The following is a 24,380-nucleotide window of genomic DNA, read 5'->3' as shown; positions in this document are numbered from 1 at the left end:
GTTAATAAGGACATATTGATCATATCTAGTAGTGAAGTGTTTACCCACGGGTAACGCTTCTTTGAGTAGCCTCGTTGGGATGGGGTCCAAGAGACAGGTAGATGGCTTAGCTGAGGATATCTTTAACATTAATTGTTGAAGGTCTATAGGATAAAAGCAGTTTAAGTATATGTCCGGATTAGTCGTTTCGTTCTAGCGGTCCTGTATTTAAAGATGAACTGTTAGAAGTTGAGGGCAAAAGGTGATTAATTTTATCTCTAATTGTTATAATTTTATCATTGAAGAAGCTCATGAAGTCATCACTACTCAGAGCTAGAGGAATAGATGGCTCAGTAGAGCTATGACTGTCTGTCAGCCTGGCTACAGTGCTGAAAAAGAAACCTTTGGGTTGTTCTTATTTTCTTCTATTAGTGAAGAGTAATAGTCTGATCTGGCTTTTCTTAAGGCCTTCCTATAGGTTTTGAGACTTTCTTGCCAATCCAGACGGGATTCTTCCACTTTGGTGGAGCGCCACTTACCCTCGAGGTTTCGCGAGACTTGTTTCAATCTGCGAAGTTTGTTCGTTATACCAAGGAGCTTTTTCCTTCGCTTCATCGGCTTCTTTTGAGAGGAGCGACAGAGTCCAAGGTCGTCCGGAGGCAAGTCGCAGCACCGGCCCACAAATGCATCAACCCGAGAGGGACTGAGGTTAACATAGAGGTCCTCTGTTATTCTAAGGCACGACATAGAGTCAAATGCTGTTGTAATATCTTCCTTAAATTTAGCTATAGCACTGTCAGATAGGCATCTAGTGTAGCGCCATTATCTAGTTTAGTATGGTCAGGTAGCAAGAATTCAAAAGTAATTAAAAAATGATCTGATAATACCAAATTCTGCGGAAATATTACTAAATCCTCAATTTCAATACCATATGCCAGCACAAGGTCGAGGGTGTGGTTAAAACAGTGGCCGCCTTTGTGCACACTCTGACTGAAACCGATTGAATCCAGTAATGTGTTGAAAGCAGTAGTAAGGCTATTGCTGTCAACGTCCACATGGATATTAAAATCACCTACAATAAGTACTTTGTCTGATTTAAGGACTACACATGATAAAAACTCTGAGAATTCAGATAAAAATTCAGAATACGGACCTGGAGCTCGGTAGACAACAACAAATATAATTGGCTGTTCTGATTTCCGTGTTGGATGTTGAAGATTAAGAACAAGACTTTCAAAAGAGTTATAATTCAGTTTGGGTTTAGGGTTAATTAACAGGCTTGAATCAAATATGGCTGCAACTCCCCCTCCTCGGCCGGAGCCTCTAGGAATTTGAGTATTAATATGACTGGGAGGAGTCGCTTCATTTAGACTAACATATTCTTCATGGCCCAGCCATGTTTCAGTAAGACAGAATAGATCAATTTGATTATCAGATATCAATTCATTTACTAGTACTGCCTTTAGAAGACAGAGATCTGATATTTAGTAATCCACATCTAATTTTCGTCTCCTTTTCTATCATTGCAGTGGTAGTTTTAATTCCAATTAGGTTGTTAAGTATTGCCCCTCTATTCACCACTTTGTGTGGTCTGTTGTTGATTATAATTGGAATAGTACTAGTACTACATGTTACTGGAATAGTACTAGTACTACACGTTACTGGAATAACACTAGTACTACATGTTATCCTGCAGAAAACATTTTCAGATTCATCCACTTGTATAGTGCTATCAGGATCAATGCCTGGGGACATGAATCTGTGATATTTTCAACATAATGTCAATACTTGCCTTTCAGTGTGGTCGTTATGTTGTCAGATAGTATCCTGGCTCCGGGTCGGGTTTGGGTGGAGACCATCACGCTTCAGCAGGTTGGGCATCTCCCAGAACAAGTTGAAGTTGTCGCCATAGGGAATGCCGTGCGCAGTGAATGTAGAGTGGTTCCAGCCAGGTGTGGAGCCAGAACAGTCTGGACCATCTCTCAGCACCCTTCCTGTAGGTAGGTAGAGGCCCAGAGATGACAATCCGCTTACCTGTGCCCATCAGGGTGGAGAGGAGAGTGGTGAAGTCTCTCCGGAGTGCTGTCGACCGTCCCTCTCTGATGTCGTTTGTGCCCACATGCACGATGATGTTGTCGACCTTGGCGTGGCGGGCGAGGATGCCGGGAAGTTTGTGCTGGATGTCACGGACCTTGGCACCGGGGAAGCAGTAGACCTTAGAGGGACCGCTAGGTAAAGGGGGAAATGTGGAGGTCCCTTACCATGGAGCTTCGGCTGATCAGCGTGGAGGTTGATGAGTCCGAGGGGGAGAGTCCGCCCTCAATGGGCGTCGATTGTGTCGCTGGACCAGGATGAGCTGCGTGGGGACGTGCAGAGAAGGGAACTCCGCTCGTTCGGCCAGAATGCTGTAGCGGCTTTCTAGTCGTAGGGTTGGGCTGGGGCTGAGCGTTGTCCTGACCGCCTGCTCTGGTGCTTGCTTACACGCCATGGCTCCGGCTGGTGTGGAGTGGAGCTGGTCAGCAGAGTTGGCTGTCCTCCGGCAGAGCGAGGAGAGACAACAGGGACAGAGGTTGTATTAGTGTGTGGTGGGGTGAGAGTATTGCAGGGCACAGTGGAATCAAGACATCCGACAGTGTATGTGTGAGGAGAACTTCCAATGATAATGGAGTCGAGGAACTGTTCACTTGCCTTGATCTGGTGGAGAGTCGATATTCTGGCTTCAAGTTCCACTATCTTCTGGCTGAACAGGAGGCACGAGTCACAGCCAGGTGAACAGCTGAGGGGGGGCATCGTGTAGCTTGCTAGTTTAGCTAGTAGCAACGTTGATGGAGGCCTTTTCCTAAAACCTAAAAACCTTCACAAGTCGAAATACAATGCAGGTGCTCCTGCTTGTATTAGCAAGCTGTGGATAGCTCGTTACTGTTACCAAAATATGGAATAGATTAGATTTCCCAGGAGGCAAAATCCTGAGTGGTTCGCTTTAACTCCCGCTAGCAGGCAGGCTAACTAGCCGTTAGCACAACAAATACCTAGACGTTAGCTAACGGAGCGGAGGAAAGTTTTGCAAACAACGGAGAAACTGCGGCCAGACAGGTCCGGTTAAAATACAGCTAAAACGGTGTAATTAGTGACTGTATTTCGTTGTGGAGGACTTAAAATCGCAAGACGTTAAGCGTCTGCCGTTATCGTCTGTAACAAGAAACAAGAAGTCAGGCGGAAACCTTTTAGGCCTACTTCCTGCTGCCACTAGGGGGCACTATGACTTTACGTAAATATCAGCCTTTATTTGTCCTCAGGGTTGGAGTCTTATGAATCCTGAAAAGTTTCGAGCCAGTTGGACAATGTACACTCAAGTTACACCCACTTCCTGTTTCGATGGCAAAATGCACAAGATGGCTGCCCCGCCACGGCCATGCCCTATGACGAAAAGTTTTTCTTTTAACAAATTTTCATCTTTAATGTCTTAAGATGGCACAGACTGAATTTGAAGTTGATCGGAGGAAAACTCTAGGAGGAGTTCATTAAAGTATGACGTGGAAATGGCCAAAATCGCACTAATTTCAAACATTCAATTAAAAATGAAGGACTTCCTGTTGGGTTTAGGGTATGGCTCCAATGACGTTTTTTGTACATCTGGACATGCTACATATGTGTACCAAGTTTTATTAGTCTATGTTAAACGTTGCAGTATGTTTATGGGGCTCAAATTGTTTAAGTTTTGTAAATTACGTAAATTTTCACCAGGCTTGATGCGACCGCCTAATAATTCCTTCAGTTTCAATAGGGCCTTTGCCACTGTCGGCGCTCAGACCATAAATATTGTACTTTTTACTCCACTACATTTATCTGACAGCTTTAGTTACTAGTTACTTTACAAATTAGGATTTCTGCACACAAAACACATCAGTTTATAAAATCTGATGTTTTATCAGGGCCCGGTTGGGAGTTGCACATGCGCAGTAGCTAGGTAAGGACTACTAGCTAGAAGCTAGCGCTGCTAGTGGTTAGCCACCTCGTTGTCAATAGCAAAACACTGCTACAACACTATAGAACTACTTCCATGTCCCTGTTCTGCAGGTATTTGCTAAAGTGGTTACCACACACCAAATGTTTCGGCCGATGACGTAGACGGCCCTGCATTGCCATATTTCTCAGTTATTCTATTTAGCATAGTAACAGTTTAGCATGAAAACAGTCAAACTCAATAAAGCGCTTTCTGAAGCACCCGGACTAGCTTTGGACATCATCAGTCACAGGGTATTCCTCATTTGGTACAAGCTTTTCCACTTGAAACAGTGTGCTTCCAAGGCCTGAAACAAGCTTCCACCCATCTCTAGTTACATGTAAAATGGAGCGCACCATAAATAAATGTGCACCTTTGGGAACTCAAGAGGTATATAATAATAATAATAATAATAATAATAATAATAATAATAATAATAATAATAATACATTTAATTTGTAATGCACTTTATATTTACATGCTACATGATAGTACTAAAAAAAGTACAAATAAAAACACATGGAGAGCTTGAAAATAAAAATAAATGAATAGAATGACATGAAACAAAAACAATAAGGAAAAGGGCACGAGTTCACTCAAAAGCTCTCCTAAAAAGGTGGGTTTTAAGGCCACGTTTAAAAGCATCCACAGTCCGTGGTGTCCTCAGGTGGTCAGGGAGAGCATTCCACAGACTGGGAGCAGCTGAGCAGAAAGCCCGATCTCCCATTGTACGGAGCTTTGTCCTGGGAGGTTTCAAAAAATACGCTGAGGCAGATCGGAGGGTACGTGTTGAGGTCTGTAGGGTGAGGAGTTCCTTGAGGTAGGGGGGGAGCTTCACCATGGATGCACTGGTAGGTAAGGAGGGAGACCTTGTACTCAACCCTGAGTGAGACAGGAAGCCAGTGGAGTGATTTAAGGATGGGGGTGATGTGGTCATGTTTGCGCACCCTCAACAGGATCCTAGCAGCGCTGTTCTGGATATACTGCAACTTTTGAAGGGGTCCCGGTGAGGAGCGCATTGCAGTAGTCCAGCCTGGAGGAGACAAAAGCGTGGACAAGCTTTTCCGCATCTGCAGGAGTGAGTGTGGGACGGAGTTTGGCGATGTTCCTGAGGTAGAAGAAGGAGGTCTTGCAGAGATGTTTGATGTGAGCCTCAAAGGTCAGATGAGAGTCCATTTTAACACCCAGGTTAGTGGCAGATATTGAAAGTGGAATAATTTGGCCGGAGAAGGTGATGCTGGTAATGTCAGATAACCGAACCTGGTGTGGGGTGCTGACTAAAATGGCTTCAGTCTTGGAGCTGTTTAGCTTCAGAAAGTTTTGCTCCAGGCAGGTGGTCAGAGTGGATGATGGCAGGGCAGCAGAGGGGGTTGGGTTTGTCCTGAGGTAGAGTTGAGTGTCATCAGCATAGCAGTGGAATGAAATTCCATGCCAGCTGATGACATGACCAAGGGGGAGCATGTAGAGAATAAACAGGGTGGGGCCGAGCACTGAGCCTTGAGGGACACCACAGGTGACGTTGTGTGTCAGGGATTTAGCCTCTCCCAAGGCGACATGCTCAGTTCTCCCGGTGAGGTAGGATGAGAACCACTCATGGACAGAGTCAGAAACACCGATAGTGGAAATTAGGCGGTGGAGGAGGATATTGTGGTCCACAGTGTCGAATGCTGCAGTCAAGTCCAGGAGGATGAGAAGTGATGGGGAGCCAGCGTCTGCAGTCATCCGCAGGTCATTTGTGACCCTGACCAGGGCTGTTTCTGTGCTTTGGCCAGGGCGGAAACCAGATTGAAATTTCTCGAACAGGCTGTTTTGTTTTAGATGGTCCTGAAGCTGTGCGGCAACTACTTTTTCCAGCACTTTGGAAAGGAATGGAAGGTTGGAGATGGGCCTGTAGTTGGCAAAGACTTCTGGGTCTAGGGTTGATTTTTTGAGAAATGGCCTGATGACAGCGGTTTTCAGTGTTGATGGAACATGGCCAGCCTGGAGGGAGTGGTTAATGACCTTTGTGATGAGGGGACTTATGGCGTGGAGGTTGGATTTTACCAGGGCTGTGGGGAAGGGGTCCAGAGCACAGATGATGGTTTCATCTTTTTGATGATATCCTCAACCTCTTGCTGTGAGATGACAAAAAAACAGCTGAGAGGTTGGGAAATCCCAGGCTGTGGGTCTGCAGTTGGGACAGGCAGTGTAGAGAAACTGGATAGCAGGGAGCGGATGGTGTCTACTTTTTTTCTGAAGAAAGTAATGAAATTGTTGCACCTCTCTTCTGTGGCTTCTGAATGAGAGTGAGTTTGCGGTTTGAGGATGTCATGTATGTAGAAAAAAGTTGCTTGGAGTTGCCAGGGCTATTGTTGATAATGTTGGAATAGAACTGTGAACGTGCATCTCTCAAGAACCTTGAATAGGACTTCTGATGTTCTCGGTAGGCCTGCCTATGAACAGTGAGTCCTGAGGCCATGTGGCGCCGCTCAAGGGCACGCCCAGCTGTTTTCATTTGCCGGAGTTCGTAAGTATACCAGGGGGCTGAGCGTAAGAAGCTGACAGTTCTAGTTTTGACAGTGGCGTGGAGATCTAGGAGACTGCTCAGAGATTGGTTGTAGAAGTCAACCGACTCAGTGACTGGGAAAAAATCAGCAGAGGAGAGATGTTGGAGGTCTATGGTCAAGGTGTCCGGGTTGATCTTTTTCAGGTCCCTATAGCAGATTTGACGCTTGTCTTTGGTGTGTGGAGAAAGGAGTGACAGCTCCATTGAGATGGCCTTGTGGTCAGACACACCCAGATCATACGTCAGAAGGTTGCTAATAGGGGCGGAGTTGGAAATGACCAGGTCCAGTGTGTGCCCCCTGGAGTGTGTGGGGAAATCAACATGTTGTTGGAGGTTGAGGCAGTCCAGTAGTTGCAGAAACTCAGCTGCAAAGTGGCAGGAGGGGAGGAAACCTAACCCCTGAGCTAAAATTCTAAATTAAGATACTTTGCCACAGCAAATGGCATTACAATGTCCACTTCCCACTGGGGGTTAGCTGAGATATCATTCTGTCAGTGTGGATGAATGTTTCTGATAAATGTTTTTCAGAAACATGCATCTGTTGCCACCACCCTCGGAAAAGGTTTTCTGGCTGTCCGCAAAGCAGAACATCTGTGTGTCGCAAGCCAAACCCCGAGCTACAGAGACTACACAGGCACACAAAAGACTATGGAAGTAAGACTGAATGCATTAAAACCAGGTTAATCTTCCTTTGCTTTTTATCCTTTAACCAGGTCCCTTATTTCTTTTGAGGAGATGAATGTTTACCCAGCTGTCAATATTTGGGACACCTCAGGGTTGTGAGCTACATTTTAAAATATATTTTCTAAAAGAACACATTTCAGTTTGTGAATGCTGACAAGGATGTTAATATTCTATCACAATGGCCCACCTCCTCTATTCATGTAGTTTAAAGTAGGGCAGCTCATTTTGTCAGGTGGGAGATAATAGGTTTAGACTTACAGTACAGGCCAAAAGTTTGGACACACCTTCTCATTCAATGCATTTCCTTTATTTTCATGACTATTTACATTGTAGATTCTCACTGAAGGCATCAAAACTATGAATGAACACATATGGAATTATGTACTTAACAAAAAAGTGTGAAATAACTGAAAACATGTCTTATATTTTAGATTCCTCAAAGTAGCCACCCTTTGCTCTGATTACTGCTTTGCACACTCTTGGCATTCTCTTGATGAGCTTCAAGAGGTAGTCACCTGAAATGGTTTTCCAACAGTCTTGAAGGAGTTCCCAGAGATGCTTAGCACTTGTTGGCCCTTTTGCCTTCAATCTGCGGTCCAACTCACCCCAAACCATCTCGATTGGGTTCAGGTCCGGTGACTGTGGAGGCCAGGTCATCTGGCGCAGCACTCCATAACTCTCCTTCTTGGTCAAATAGCCCTTACACAGCCTGGAGGTGTGTGTCATGTTGAAAAATAAATGATGGTCCAACTAAACGCAAACCGGATGGGATGGCATGTCGCTGCAGGATGCTGTGGTAGCCATGCTGGTTCAGTATGCCTTCAATTTTGAATAAATCCCCAACATTGTCACCAGCAAAGCCCCCCCCCCCCCACACCATCACACCTCCTCCTCCATGCTCCACGGTGGGAACCAGGTATGTAGAATCCATCCGTTCACCTTTTCTGCGTCGCACAAAGACACGGCGGTTGGAACCAAAGATTTCAAATTTGGACTCATCAGACCAAAGCACAGATTTCCACTGGTCTAATGTCCATTCCTTGTGTTTCTTGGCCCAAACAAATCTCTTCTGCTTGTTGCCTCTCCTTAGCAGTGGTTTCCTAGCAGCTACTTGACCATGAAGGCCTGATTCGCACAGTCTCCTCTTAACAGTTGTTCTAGAGATGTGTCTGCTGCTAGAACTCTGTGTGGCATTCATCTGGTCTCTAATCTGAGCTGCTGTTAACTTACGATTTCTGAGGCTGGTGACTCGGATGAACTTATCCTCAGCAGCAGAGGTGACTCTTGGTCTTCCTTTCCTGGGGCGGTCCTCATGTGAGCCAGTTTTGTTGTAGCGCTTGATGGTTTTTGCGACTGCACTTGGGGACACAATCAAGGTTTTCGCAATTTTCCGGACTGACTGACCTTCATTTGTAAAGTAATGATGGCCACTTGTTTCTCTTTACTTAGCTGATTGGTTCTTGCCATAATATGAATTCTAACAGTTGTCCAATAGGGCTGGCGGCTGTGTATCAACCTGACTTCTGCACAACACAACTGATGGTCCCAACCCCATTAATAAGGGAAAAAATTCCACTAATTAACCCTGACAATGCACACCTGTGAAGTGAAAACCATTTCAGGTGACTACCTTATGAAGCTCATTGAGAGAACACCAAGGGTTTGCAGCGCTATCAAAAAAGCAAAGGGTGGCTACTTTGAGTCTAAAATAAAGAATCTAAAATATAAGACATGTTTTCAGTTATTTCACACTTTTTTGTTAATTACATAATTCCATATGTGTTCATTCATAGTTTTGATGCCTTCAGTGAGAATCTACAATGTAAATAGTCATGAAAATAAAGAAAACGCATTGAATGAGAAGGTGTGTCCAAACTTTTGGCTTGTACTGTATGTTGTTTGTGTTTTTTGTAAATATCCGGTCTTAAAATGTACTTGCAAAATGTAATACACTGGTTGAGTGATTACTTAGATCATTATCTGGCACCAGAACTCTGTACTGAAAGAGTTGTTTTAGGCATGGTGAGCATAAGAAAAGCTTCAATGCATGGCTGTATTTATATGTCATATTAAGGTAATGTCAGAATTTCAAATTTCTTTGACCAGAATACAACATTTATATATATATATATATATATATATATATATATATATATATATATATATATAAAACTAGGGTTCATTATAGTTAATTAATCTATAGATTATTTAGCTATATTCTTTAAAAATAGTGAAATAGTTAAACATACTAAACAATGTCCATAATAATGATCCACATCCCAAGATATATTCCAATTGCTTGTTTTACTCAACCTAGAGTCTAAAACCCAAAGATATTCAGTTCATTATTATATATAAGAAACATATGAAATCATCATCTGAGAAGCTGCAACCACCAAATACAAATTTGGCATTTCTTCATAAAAAAAATATTAAATGTTTAATTGATTATGAAAATAGTTGCTGATTCTGTCTGTTAACTACTTGATGAATAAACTAATCGTATAAAATCAACCTAACCCTGAACGATGGAAGAATTCAAACTCTGGTCTCCTCAACTTTCTGTCCATTTCTTCCCTGTGACACGGCACCCTCTAGTGTTAATGGGAGTTGATGCCAGAGGGCATCTGGTATATGGAAGGGGAATGTCATAGATTTGGTTTGGGGCAGAGCCGTATATAGAGAGAGTTTGGCCAACTCAAATCATGGGCGCCATATTGGATACCATTGTCAGATGACTCTACAGTGTAACCCTATGGGGTGAATATGCTATCTTGAAATAAATTACTTATTTTCACCATAAACAGGCATATACATGTTATTATCAACAATTGTCAATATGTAAAAGGCCCTAACGGAAGTATTCCAGTGTATATTTACCTTATATATTGTAAATGGGCCTCTAAAAAATGCCCATTGTAGTGAGTTACCACATAATAAGTCTCTGACCAGTGTTTACCTTTCTTTTTCTCTTCAGTCTCCCGAGTCCTGACGGGTCAGTGTAACGCTTACCAGTTCAATTTTCTAAACACAAACGGACATTTGGAAAAACATAAAAATGGGTTCCAATATCCAATTTTTCATTTTTTTCCGCCTTGACAAATTAAAAAATTGGATCTTTAAACTGTTTTTCCAATTTTCTGTTTTTATTATTTAAAAAATAATAATTTTATTATTATTTACCACTAAGGTCTATATAAAAGAGACTTCAGATACAGTATTAGGGGACGACTAAGGTCTATATAAAAGAGACTTAAGATACAGTATTAGGGGACCACTAAGGCCTATATAAAAGAGACTTCAGATACAGTATTAGGGGACCACTAAGGTCTATATAAAAGAGACTTCAGATACAGTATTAGGGGACCACTAAGGTCTATATAAAAGAGACTTAAGATACAGTATTAGGGGACCACTAAGGCCTATATAAAAGAGACTTCAGATACAGTATTAGGGGACCACTAAGGTCTATATAAAAGAGACTTCAGATACAGTATTAGGGGACCACTAAGGGCTATATAAAATTGACTTCAGATAAAAAAAAAAAAAAAAAAAAAAAAAAAAAAAAAATAAAAAAAAAAAAAAAAAAAAAAAAAAAAAAAAAAAAAAAAAAAAAAAAAAAAAAAAAAAAAAAAAAAAAAAAAAAAATAAAATAAAAAAAAAAAAAAAAAAAAAAAAAAAAAAAAAAAAAAAAAAAAAAAAAATTTTTTTAATAAAAAAAAATTTTATTAAAAATTGTGGTTGAATTTTTTTTAGGTATTATTATTATTAAAAAAAAAAATTTTAATTTTTTTTATTTTTTTTTTTATTTTTTTTTTTTTTTATTACAGACATTGATAAACCCTTCCCATATTGTAGCCTAAGGCGTTATGTGATTCTGATGATTCTAATGCGACCGACAGCATATGGGTAAAAAGTGTGTTTTGGTCAGGTGTAAATCACGGTAGGACAGGACCATAACGTTATCACGCTAGCAATTATAACTTAGTATTAACCAAGGCAAAGTTACGTATTAATAATATTTGGTGAGCTAAATCAACATAAATTACATGCCTGCGTGGTCACAGTATATTACATCAGAGTTACAGATTACTGAAGTCAGACAAGCTTAAATTCAAGTCATGACTATGGCAAGATCCAACCCGGTCTCACGCCAGGTCGTGAAATAGCCACGTTATTTTGATTTATTAATTTGTGTACAGGGCCCTATTTCAGGTAGAAGATTTAACAAACTCTGAGTCTAACCCTGATGTCTTATTTGATTTACCCTGAGATGGGAAACTCTGAGTTTTCTACGAAAGAGGATTAGGGCCACTGGTGAAAAATGTATTTGAGTTCAGAATTCTGACTTTATTCTCAGAATTCTGACTTTAAACTCAGAATTCTGACTTTAAACTCAGAATTCTGAGAATAAAGTCAGAATTCTGAGAATAAAGTCAGAATTCTGAGTTTAAAGTCAGAATTCTGAGATTAAAGTCAGAATTCTAAAGTCAGAATTCTGAGAATAAAGTCAGAATTCTGAGATTAAAGTCAGAATTCTAAGTTTAAAGTCAGAATTCTAAGTTTAAAGTCAGAATTCTGAGAATAAAGTCAGAATTCTGAGTTTAAAGTCAGAATTCTGAGAATAAAGTCAGAATTCTGTGTTTAAAGTCAGAATTCTGAGAATAAAGTCAGAATTCTGAGAATAAAGTCAGAATTCTGAGATTAAAGTCAGAATTCTAAGTTTAAAGTCAGAATTCTGAGAATAAAGTCAGAATTCTGAGTTTAAAGTCAGAATTCTGAGAATAAAGTCAGAATTCTGAGTTTAAAGTCAGAATTCTGAGTTTAAAGTCAGAATTCTGAGTTTAAAGTCAGAATTCTGAGAATAAAGTCAGAACTCAAATACATTTTTCAACAGTGGCCCTAATCCTCTTCCGTAGTTTTCGGATTCAGAACAGCTGATATGAGTTGGTTCAATCAACTCAGAGTAGGTTCACGCGCGTGCACCACCACAATAAAAAGGCAGCATGAATGGAGCCATGATTCTGCGATTCACCATGGTAACAACCACAAACAAACGGGTCGGCGGAAATACTCATGCGCACATACAGCAAGTTAAAAAAAAAAGCAACACAGCGGCTGCTGCAAAAGAGAGAGAATTTGCGTGGGAGAAAATTGCTGCTAGAGTAAATGCGTATATTCCAATATAGTGTATATAATTTTTAATCATAAGTAGGCTATAGCCTAACATTACTGGTGAAATGGTATTGAACCTATAATCTATTTCATTTAGGTGCAATCCTGCGGGCGAAGAAGTCCTAGTCCTACTAATCCCATTCTGAGGCTGCAGCAGCATCATTAACAGAATTATAATCCATAAACTTTTATTTCAAAGGGTTTACATCATTCACCTGCAATACTGTGGAACTCCTTTTAAAAACGTTTAAACTCTTCTGACGGCGCTTTGCTACAGCGGCTTTACTAAAATGCTCCGCATCACCAATGTTGTAAAGACAAATGCCGTTTGCAAAAAAACGTAATGCGACACAAATAATCTGCTAGGATGTAAGAGCATAAATGGGTGACATTAGTGATATGAGGACGGATAAGGTTATAGGCTACATAACTGATCGACTGGGAAGAAAAACGATACCGCTCAAATAGGAAGTAATCTGAAAATTAAAATGTCGGGGCTTTTATTCTCTGTGAAGTAAAGCAGCTTCTTCATCAATGGGATCATTGACAAAAGGAAATGCCATGTTTTGAGAAATGAAATGTTTTATAGTCTGCCTAACATGGTTAATAAACCAACATATTTTTTTTATTATTCATGCCGATAACAAACTGCGCTAAAATGCGCCTGATCCAGACTGAATGAATGGATGAGGGAATGAAAGGGCGCTGTGGGGAGGGAGGAGACTGAGAGAAACTCAAGGTTTCTTGAAGAAAACCTGCTCCCGACCAGGTTAGGTTCACAGGCTCAGTTACCATAGTAACTGACTCTGAGGTGAAGTTACCTCTCTTTCTGAAATACCACACAGGGGCCCGTTTCAGAAAGCAGGTTTAGTGAAAACTCTGAGTGTGTTAACCCTGAGATGAGGGAAACTCTGGGTTTTCGGTTTCAGAAAGAGAGGTTAATCAAACCTGAGAGAGAGGGGTAACTCCAGCCCGTTTCAGAAATAGAGGTAGGCTAACTTAACCTCAGAGTCAGTTACTATGGTAACTGAGCCTGTGAACCTTGTCAGGAGCTAAACTAATTTCCTCATTCATTCATTCAGTCTGTATCAGGTGCATTTTAATGCAGTTGTTATCTGCATGAATAAAAAAACGTATAGGTTTATGTTAGGCAGATTATAAAACGTTTTTTTCTCAAACATGTCATGTCCTTTTGTCGACGATCCCATTGATGAAAAAGCTGTATTAATTCACAGAGAGTTTACGTCGGGAGATGATACTGAGTCCCGATGTATTTTCATTTCCACATAACCGATTTGAGAGGTATTTTTCATCACAGTCCATTAGATATGTAGATACCTTATCCGTCCTCATATCACTAACATCCACCATTGTGGACCTGCCATAACATCCCTGCAGATTCTTTGTGTCGCATTACGTTTTTTGCAAACGGCAGTTCCCTTTATAACAGTGTAGCGGATCATACTGTAATAGTAAAGCCACTGTAGAGCTGTCAGAAAAGTGTGACTTGCTCTGAAACGTTTTTTAAACGTTTTTGTAGTGTTCCCTGGACACAAACCAGTGAGAGCCATTAAAAAGAAATAAATGATTATACATTATAGTTCTGTTAATGATCATGGTGCTACGGCCTCAGAATGGGATATAGTAGTAGCTTACTTTTTCGCCCGCAGGATTGCACCTAAATGAAATTATAGGTGTAATACAATTCCAGTTTTCACCAGTAATATAAGTTAACTGTGATTAAATATGAAATTAATACACTGTTAATGCTTACGCATTGACTCGAGCAGCAATTTTCTCCCACACCAATTCTCTCTCTTTTGCAGCAGCAACCACTGTCTTGCTTTATTAACGAAATGCATGTTCAAACCATAGACAGTAGGTTAAAACCATAGACAGTAGGTCCAAACCATAGACAGTAGGTCCAAACCATAGACAGTAGATCCAAACCATAGACATTAGGTTCAAACCATAGACAGTAGGTCCAAACCATAGACAGTAGATCCAAACCATAGACATTAGGTTCAAACCATAGACAGTAGGTCCAAACCATAGACAGTAGGTTCAAACCATAGACAGTAGGTCCAAACCATAGACAGTAGGTCCAAACCATAGACAGTAGGTCCAAACCATAGACAGTAGATCCAAACCATAGACATTAGGTTCAAACCATAGACAGTAGGTCCAAACCATAGACAGTAGATCCAAACCATAGACCGTAGGTCCAAACCATAGACAGTAGGTTCAAACCATAGACAGTAGGTCCAAACCATAGACAGTAGGTTCAAACTCGCTGTTTGTGCGCATGAGTATTTCCACCGACCCATTTGTTTGTGGTTGTTAACATGGTGAATCGTAGAATCATGGCTCCATTCATGCCGCCTTTTTATAGTGGTTGTGCACGCGCGTAACCCTGAGTGAACCTACTCCGAGTTGATTGAACCAACTCAAATCAGCTGTTCTGGAACCAAAAACTCAGAGTTTCCCATCTCAGGGTAAATCAACTCAGAGATCAGGGTTACACTCAGAGTTTGTTAAACCTCCTTCCTGAAACAGACCCCAGGTCACGATTTTCACGTTTATTTTGTGTACACGCCACGAATTTTGAACGTGTACAGGTCACAATTTTCTCGAACCTTTCCCTGGGGGACGCAACAACGTGGAAACGAAAACACCACACACCGGCCACAACAACGGGACGGGCCGCCACTCGCGGGACGCGGTCCCCGGGCGCAGGGGCACACAACAGGGAAATTAAACGCCACAACAGCGGGACGGTTGTGGTTACGAAGAGAATAACGAGGAAAGGAACTGCAACATGCTGTGCGTTTGACCCATCCACCCCCCCCAACCAACCTCCCTGCGCGGACTTTTGCCTTATCAATACTACTCGCTAATGTCATTGTTCTGTGATCACGAAATATACTTCCCATTGAAATACATTGCTTTAAAATTCGTAATCGCCACACTAAAAAAACTACATTTACGTGTCCTGTCCACGACTTAATAGATTCAATAACGTGACCATATCATAAACTGCCATGAGACCGGGCTTCAAGATCACAAGCATTTCTAAGCATTTAGGTATATGGAGTGCTAGCGAAAAATCTAACGCTAGCATAAGGCTTGGCTAACTTTAAACTTCATTCATTTCAAAAGCAGTGCTAGAACGTTTTTGACAGCGTGGTACACATTAACGATGGTATTACTATATTTGTCCTATGTGTTAAAAGTTGAAGAAAGAAATTGACATTTACCTCACACAATAATGAGTAGTCACTTGCCCTCCAGTTTGCCCTTTTCACCTTCAGCTCCCACACTTTTTGCCTTTTTGGTTCACGGGGGATCTTTCAGTGATTTATGCAATTTTTTTAATAATTTATTACATTTTTCCACTATTCCCTGCACTATGCTAATGGGAATTAGATGAATGTTGGTATCCAATATGGAGTCCACAAAACACGTGACCACCTCGGAACCAATCACAGAACAGGATAGCTCAGAACATTCGATTCCCTAGTTGGCCAAACTCTCTCTATATACAACTGTGGTTTGGGGAATAGGGCATATGGCTGGGGAGGAGGGACAGGGAGACAGACTGCCACAGTTGTTTGTTCAGTCATATCCTTAGATTGTAAAAGGAGCGAGAGATAGAATAAGAGAGATATAAGGTTAGGTTTTATTTTAAATATTTATCTGAAAAAAATGAAGTGTACCATTTCTTTAAACACTTAAAAAAAGAAGAAGTTAGTTGACACATCTCTCCTTCCTGCAGGTATATTAGTGGACCGATGGAGGCACTATGAAGGCTGCGATCCAGCTGGTGGAGAAGCTGGGAGCCACTATTGTAGGTCAGTCAAGATGGTTACATCATACCACCTTATTTCAAAGATCAACAGCACTAAAATAAATGTCACACTCTGTGTCCTGCAGGTGTAGCAGCTGTGGCCATCGAGAACACTGAAGGAGGAAAGTGGATTAACTAAAATTAAAAATTCCCTCACTGCATCCCCGAAGAGCTCCAGAGCCAAACCAGAAGTATCTTGATTCCTTCAAACATTTCAACTGAACCAGAAAAGCATGGTTTCTTACAACTTTAGTAAAGAAAATAGTAGCATTAATAGTATTTTCTATGCCTACATTGGCCAAAAAAGTTTTATCTGAATAGACACGTTTTCATCTACAGCCGTAACATAAAATAGTGAAATCTGTTTGTTAAACAGCAAGCTATACTGTGATTTCAACTAAATAATTGTTCTTGTAACACAATGACATTTTTCTTTTAAATATATTTTTATTAAACATAACATGAGAAAATCAAAAGAAAAAATTGTGAAATATCCATACGCATTATTTAAGTTTTTGATATAAACATGATAATCCAAATTCAGTCATTGATTTGATTGTAAACAAAAAGCAAAAAGCAGTACCTATGACGCATGACAAGCATCACAAGATTAATCTGAGGGGTTGGAAAATGATAAACAGGATAGGAAAGCAGAAAAAACATTCCTGCTACGCAAAATTCTGTTTATTTTTTTCAGACCATCTTCAAATCTTTGCTTTTTTCTTGTGATTTGCATAGTCTTACTTCTTACAGAAAGGTTGGGAATGTCTGATCTACAATATTATGAAAAGAGGATTAAGTACCAAGTAAAAACAGTAATTTAAAACAGTATTAGTGTGAAGAAAAATCTTAATTTGCAAACTACAGCAGCGAGACTGTTTGAGCAACATATTAAAAAACATCCACAGTCATTCTTTGGCATCTCTGCAGTACCAGAACAGTCATTTTTGTGGAATTGCTGTGTCACTCTGTAACTCCAGACAAGTTAAACTGAGCAACACCACAAGAATCCACATCCCACAGAGGAAAACTCGTTCTAAGCCAGGAAAAACTAAACTCTCATATGTCAGGAAGTTAAAACTCCAGCCTCCCTCCTCCTGCTTTGACCACAGAAATCCCTCCAGTCTTTTTCTGCATTTCAGTCTTTACTTTTGACTTTCAACTCCTGATTCCATCCTTACTGGCAGCAGTTCGGCTGCTTCTTCTTCGATGAAGCGTACGCATTGTTTGACGTGCTGTTAATTCCTGGAACAAACCAACAGCTGAGTGTTAAAACAATGTGACAAATGGGATGGTTTTCATGACCACAAAGAGATGAGTTTGGATACTCACTGACGATGCCCCCAATTTGCCTCGATCCACTTTTCTCCAACTCCGCAAGAACATTGGTCTCGAATGCCAACGATGCAACTCGAAAGAAAAACTCTTTGACGTTTTCCCCTACAGCATTGAGGAAATATAGATTAGTAAGGAACTGTATGAAAATTATTAATGTGGAGAGGAGGGCTGAAACTTACAACCATTGTTTATATTTGGTACTGATAATTTAACAGGAAGAGTTTGATGCTGATCCAAGTTGTAGAAGAGAGCTGTGAGTCACGTAACATTGTCTACATTGTCGCACCTTTATGATCAATGGTGCATACAGTACAATGGCAGGTTTTTCACAATAAAATGGAGTAAAACATAAATCTGGGGCATGGAAAAATTAAAGACCCTTCTCTGCTTTTTCCCCACACAACTCAAATAGTTCAAGAGAAATTACAAACTAGTATTAAAACTAGTTTCCTAGTAAAATGAAACTAGGAAATAGAAAAGGAATCTGCCTCTTACTTCCCACCACTGCTTAAATGCAGTTAGTAATGTCTTCAGACTATTATCCCCCTTTTCTGACCTTAACTAATAACATTCAAACAGTCCCTCAGCCAAGGGTGGGGTTGCTGACACTTGTCATGTTACTGTATTTAAATAGAAAACACTCACCTGTGAGTGACGACACAGCCCAATACTCTGCTCTGATCTCTTGTGCTAGTTTGAGAGCATCTTGTTCGATCTGAGAATACTGAGCAGGAGACTGTCCGAGAAAGCAGAGCAGACAGTTAGATATCATGTAATCCATTCAAACACAAAAGATCTGCAACTAAGAATTGTTTTTAATATCATGTCTTGCTTCATTGATTAATGGTTTAGTCTATTAACAAGTAGAATAAATAAAAGATGGCCATTACAATGTCCTGCACTGCAAGGGAGTGACTCAGGAAGGACAAGAGAAGCCCTCTAGAAATAATAAAAAAGGTAAATTACTTAATCCAGTAATCTAATTTCTTATGAAAGCCACAGCATTAGCAATCCAAATAGACCAAATACCAAACCTCAGTGCTCATACCATCTGTGCAAAAATCACAATAAAGTAAAGGAAGAATCACAACTCAAATAGTTCAAGAGAAATTACAAACTTCTGGAAATAGAAAAAGGGAGTCTGCTTCTTACTTCCCACCCCTGCTTAAATGCAGTTAGTAATGTCTCAGAAATGTCTGCAGGTCCATCATTTCAGAAAAGATTTGAAGTCCAGTGAAGTAAAGGACAGGGAAACTACATTCCTGAGGTTTGAGTTGGGACACAAGCGCTTTGTGCTGCTGGCAACAATCCAAACAATTGACATTCGACTCCAGTAACAGACACAAGAAATCTTCACAGGCATGTCCACCTTAAAAAGAGTCAAAAGACGTACGCTCAGGTCTTTCTTTGTGCCCACGAGGAACAGCTGAACGGCGGTGGGGTCGTTCTCTTTCAGGGCGTCCTCCAGCCACTGTCTGCAGACAAAACAAGACAAACTTCAGACGGCCAGCTGGGACCAAAAACTGAACGGGTGCCAACAATCTGCCCATAACAAATAGGCTTACCTCACATGGCCCAAAGACGCGACGTCATTTACATCAAATGCGATAATCACAACTGGAAGAAGAGAAAATATTACATTAACAGTTTTACGAGACACAGTTATGTATACACAGCTTCTTTTTCTCCCCTGATATTGTGTACATGGAAAGAGGAGAGTCTTTAGTAAGTTCATTATAAGTGTGTTGCCTTAAAACACAAATCTCTCACCCTGGGCTCCTCTGTAGTATGTTGAAGCAATGCACTTGAATCTCTCTTGGCCTGCAGTGTCCCAGCTGCAACATAGAGACAGCCATGTAAGCAATGTCCCATCAGGAAGACTCATCTTACTTTTGTTTTATGTTTAATAATGAAGACTTGAGACTTACAGCTGTAGGCTGAAAGGAACGCCCAGCACCTCAAAGCGCTCCATCTCAAAGTCAACGCCGATTGTTGCCTTGTAGTTTTTATCAAAAGCGTCTTTGCAAAACCTGAAAACATAAAAATTGTCTTCAGTTTTTTCATCTAAATGAAGAATGCTATACTGTATATATTTTGTATCTGATAAAGATATCTCAAAAAGTAAAGTAATACCTAAACCATTCACGTCCACCACCAATCTTTTTACAGATTTTATAACTACATATAACCAGCGGTAGGTGATAAAATGTGCTTCTTTTTAATTTGGGTCAACTGGCCCTTTAAATGATTGTGTCTATTGCCAGCCGAAAGTGCCTAAAGTAAAAGTACTTGTTGGGCCTTTCAGAGAGTTATATTATTACATATATTGTTTTATTGGAATATTATTACTGATGCTTTAACATAAGCAGCATTGAAATGTTACAGCTGGTGGAGGTGGAACACATTTTTACTACTTTATATACTGTTGAATAGTTTAATCTACAGCACAGTATCCTATTTTATAAACTGATGTTTTGTTAATCTTAATCTGTAAAGTAACTAATAACTCCAGCTGTCAGATTAATGTACAGTAGGTGTATTTTTCTCCGTAGATGTATAAAGTAGCACCAAATAGAAATACTGTAAACTGTAAAGTACGGTACTTAAATAAATGTGCTTAGTTACTTTCCACCACTGTGTATTGCGGTGTTATTTTTAATGTAGATTTAACATTTCTACACTTTTTAAATAATAAAATAAAGAGGATTATGCTCATGTCCTCAGAGTTATTTCTTGTTTGAGTTATTCATTCCCCAGAACTGCACCAGTGACTGTTTGAGCTTACCTATTAATCAGACAGGTTTTCCCCACAGCCAGATCGCCCACAACAATGACCTTAGAGATTTTAAATCTGCTGAGAAGAATAAAAGAAGATAGCAACAAGTAAAAAAAAAAAAAATTTAAAAAGTGACACAAAACCACCACATGCAGCCTCATGTGGCTGCTGGTTCCTGTCCTCACCCCACAGTGCCGGTACGCTGCTCCTGACACGCAGTCTTCACTTTGTTGTTGAAATCCTCCTTAATGTGGAGAGCTGCATCTTTCCTAAAATACTACAAGAGAGGAAGAGGGATTGGTCCTGGTGGGGGGGAAGGGAGGTGTTTTGCCCATTGTTGTTGTCCTGCTGTTATTTTGCTCTCATTGTGTTTTGTTGCTGTTAATTGCTGTGGCTTGTATTGGTTATCATTGTATTTTGTCTTTTTCCCATTTTTTTGAAGGAAGAGGAATTTGTGAGGATGGTGGAAGCACTCTAATAAAGTGGAAGGATTTTACCTGAGGGAGCTGAGCGATGATACGGTCCCTCCGAACAGGAGGAAGAACACTCATGGCTGAAACTCGGACGGACATGAAGCTTGGAGGTAAATGTTCAGCACAGGGGCGTGTGGTGAGCTGGACAGAGAGAGAAAGACATTTGAACGGTTTCTTCATAATATCTAGACTGCAGTGAATGATTTTTAGGCCCAATCATCAGACCTGGTGCTTATTTGTCATGTTGCTACAGGAGATAAAACTGCAACTCCTCACATTTTGAGTAAAAGGAAACAGTGAATTATTTTTTTTTTTTTCTCAAAGAAAGAGTAATCATAAAAGAGAGATTAATCACTAAATTTAATTTGAAAGGTCAATCAAACTGAACATCTTTGGGGTTTTAGTTCAACAAAACAGACAATTTGAAAACAGTCAACAGCACCTACATCTTATAGCCTACTGATGTTGGTATACTCCTTGGAACCTAATTTGCTGGCATGACATTGAATATCTCCACAATGGCTTAGTGGATTTTTACCATTCAAACGGTATTTGAAATGTCCACCTCCCTTCATTCATTTACAATTTCTACTGCGAAGATAACACCCTACAAATGTTCCTACAATGTTTACATTGTAGGAACATTGTATACAATGTTCCAAAACAAAAACAACCAGACACAAGAACAGCTTCTTTCCCACTGCCATCACTCTCCTGAACTGCTGATAAGTGGGCTCATCCCCACTTTGGCCATTCACCTACACATTACATACATTATCATTCCAATATGCATCTTGTACAATACATTTGCACTATTACTTGGCCCTCTACATCCTTATCTATTTTGTATTTTGTTTATTCTTCTTTGTATATTGTAAATTCAAGTTTTAAATCCAATCAAGTTTGCCTGTTCATTCATTCCTGCTAATATTTAATAATTCATTCCTGCTCATGCAGACGGTTTAAAGTAATAATCAAATTAGTATCATTGTTGGTAAAGTTTGTTAAAGGTTAGGGGAATGTAAAAAAGAACGTTAGGGGAACGTTCCCTGAAGGTTGCAACGTTAGGGGAACGTTCTCTAAAGGACCAGAACGTTCAACCAACTTTCCATAATAACGAAAACACAACCAAAACACAACCAAACCTAACCTTCAGGGAACGTTCGCGCAACCAAAAACGAACGTTCCCATTACGTTCTGGGAACCAAAAATTGTCAGTCCCAGTAAAGACTACAGCTAACTGGACATAAGGAGACAGCAGGCGGGCAGTCTAACAATAAACTGGAACGAGAGAAACTATGGGTTATCCATTGTGTAGCAACATGAGCGCATGCAGAGTCCGACCAGCCATCTGTGATCAGTGTTGATCCACTTACTGTGGCGATCTGTTTTAATCCTCTTGTTCATCAAAGCGTCTGGGAAAGAAGGAGGAGAACAAGAGTTTGGTTTGGTCCACCATACTACTGAAACTTTAAAACTCTATTCTACACCCAAACACCACACAAAGTCTCTTATTATCTCTGTAAAGTGACACGTTAAGAAAGATATGAGTATACAGGTTACACATAGATGACTAAATTGAACTTTTTCACACCAAAAAACAGCGTGTTTGAGCTGCAGAAGAAGTTACCTCGTCGAGACAGACTCTTCTCTCTCTCTCTCTCTCTTCTGTGTCTGGGCTCGTTTTCATTCCTTCCACGGATGCTTCTTATCGGAAGATGGAGACCCATGTGTGTTCATTGCTAAGCATTAGCGTGTTGGTTTGATGACGATCAGAGCTGAAATGGACCCACGGAAGTGGGAAGAAGCAGACTGGAGCCGCTGCTGCTGACTCAGATCTCTGGATTTCTTCTTTCTTTCCTCCAGATTCCCTCTGCTCGGTCCCCTGCTGGACGAAATGAGCAAATAGAGAACACATGTGTCCGGTCAATATTTGGACAGCAGAGGGCGCTCTGAGCCTCTGATCTCTGCCTCGTTATAACCACAATGTATCTCTGTCTGTCTGTCTGATAGGCCTAGACATTCTGTAAACTATTACAATATTAATAACCTACTCAATATGAAGACAAATACACATATATACAATATGTAAAAGATATACAGCATTACATGAAGGTAATAACACTTACATAAATGATATTCATTATTTCACTAAATGTACTAATAATGTCATTATTTAATGTAGGTTTTACATTCTTAACATGTAGGCCTAACGCAATATATTCATGTATCCCTATATCAGAGATATTCAACAGGGGGTTCGTGACCCCTAGGGGGTCCCCAGAGTTAGTGCAGGGGGGCAGCCAAATTATGTTTACAAAATAATTTTTCAAAACTTTCTTTTTTCAAAAATTTATATATGTCTAAAAATATACATTAACATGAATCTAATGTTTTAATAGCAAAGACCAATTGGTCTATTTGTGAAAGAAAATGTTATTTCCACATTGAATATAAGCTTACTGTGCCTTAATGGTAGCCGTACAGTTAAGCTTTAGGATTCACTGCCATTTCATTTTCATCTATGCAGCTCAGTTTAATGCAACTTAATTCTACATAGAAAATATACAGTAAATGTAGTAAGGGTCCCTAGATCTTCTCCTCTTTTAGCTAAGGGGTCCTTGGCCTAAAGACCCCTGCCCTATATGGTACCAAGCACTGCCAGGTTACCTTAGAGCAGTACATTTAATGACGTACCTAATACTGTATTTTACTGTTACTACTATTTTGAGTGTTTTATGCTACTTTATATCACTACATTTTACATATTGTACTATTCACTACATTGATCTCACAGCTTTAGTTACTAGTAACTTTTCACATTCATATTTAACATCAACAACATCATCTTACAAATTACAACACATGTCAAAGATTTAAGGATAGGGTCACATTTCTTCAGGTCTACCTGATTATAAAGCGGTCACATATTGAAAGGTGTTTCTTATTAATTCTAACAAAAGCTAACATTATAGGCAATGGCATCATTAAGAGACTTTATGGCAGACCAGTTGTATTAGATTGAAAAAGTGTATCTTAAAAAGTGGCCAATGAGTGGAGAATGTTGACAATGAGAAGGTTTTGGTCTCTGTAAAAGTTTGAAAATGACTACCAAATTTCCCCGACAGGCTTTTCCTTGTTGTTAATGAAGCACACATACTGAACTTTAAAACATGTTCTTAGACAGTAAAAAAGACTGAATCTGTCCCCTATTTGAAAAGAATGTAAACCTATAATTTAAACCAGTGTTTTCTAACTTTTCAGGCTTATGACTCATCACCAATAAAAAAGTACAGATAGAAAATATTTTTCTTCTTTTCTCTCTCATTAATCATCTCACGACCCCTCAGATTTATTGTGACCCTTTAGAGAGAGACAGACTAACCTACCTAACTGTGTGTTACAAGTAGATCCACCTCGATCAGCTACAACAGTAAAATGCTACATGCACATTGCTGTGTTAGTATTACAAATCTAATAATGTAATATCCTACATTATATCAGTCACAGTCTGCACAGGAAGTACGTCTACTTTTGATACTTTAATTACATTTTGCAAT

At 40.0% G+C, this 24,380-nt stretch overlaps 2 protein-coding genes across 3 annotated transcripts; one reads left to right on the top strand and one right to left on the bottom strand.

Moving 5' to 3' along the window:
- The first annotated feature begins 1,939 nt into the window (after positions 1-1,939).
- Positions 1,940-16,641, top strand: zgc:174895 (uncharacterized protein LOC100126024 homolog). The gene is given in 6 exon segments (XM_039789291.1): positions 1,940-2,159; positions 7,060-7,206; positions 15,005-15,108; positions 16,171-16,237; positions 16,320-16,415; positions 16,418-16,641. Coding segments are annotated over 6 exon segments (513 nt in total). The 5' UTR covers positions 1,940-2,098; the 3' UTR covers positions 16,456-16,641.
- Positions 16,642-16,726: 85 nt separating this feature from the next.
- rab34a (RAB34, member RAS oncogene family a) lies at positions 16,727-22,899 on the bottom strand. 2 transcript variants are annotated; one of them, XM_039783777.1, is made up of 12 exons: positions 22,451-22,899; positions 22,197-22,235; positions 20,845-20,961; positions 20,533-20,624; positions 20,357-20,425; positions 19,500-19,601; positions 19,342-19,406; positions 19,137-19,188; positions 18,965-19,046; positions 18,217-18,307; positions 17,566-17,673; positions 16,727-17,478 (listed from the first exon to the last, which is right to left on the bottom strand). In XM_039783777.1, the coding sequence occupies exons 3-12, from the start codon at positions 20,917-20,919 to the stop codon at positions 17,411-17,413; spliced, it is 804 nt and encodes a 267-aa protein (XP_039639711.1). In that variant the 5' UTR covers positions 20,920-20,961; positions 22,197-22,235; positions 22,451-22,899; the 3' UTR covers positions 16,727-17,410. The 2 variants fall into 2 exon arrangements, with proteins under 2 accessions (XP_039639711.1, XP_039639719.1); XM_039783785.1 differs by having other exon boundaries at positions 16,729-17,478; positions 20,357-20,422; positions 22,451-22,893.
- Positions 22,900-24,380: the final 1,481 nt, after the last annotated feature.

The sequence above is a fragment of the Perca fluviatilis genome, chromosome 2 (genome assembly GCF_010015445.1).
Source record: "Perca fluviatilis chromosome 2, GENO_Pfluv_1.0, whole genome shotgun sequence".
Lineage (NCBI taxonomy): Eukaryota > Metazoa > Chordata > Actinopteri > Perciformes > Percidae > Perca > Perca fluviatilis.
This window is presented reverse-complemented; position numbering and strand designations above follow the sequence as displayed.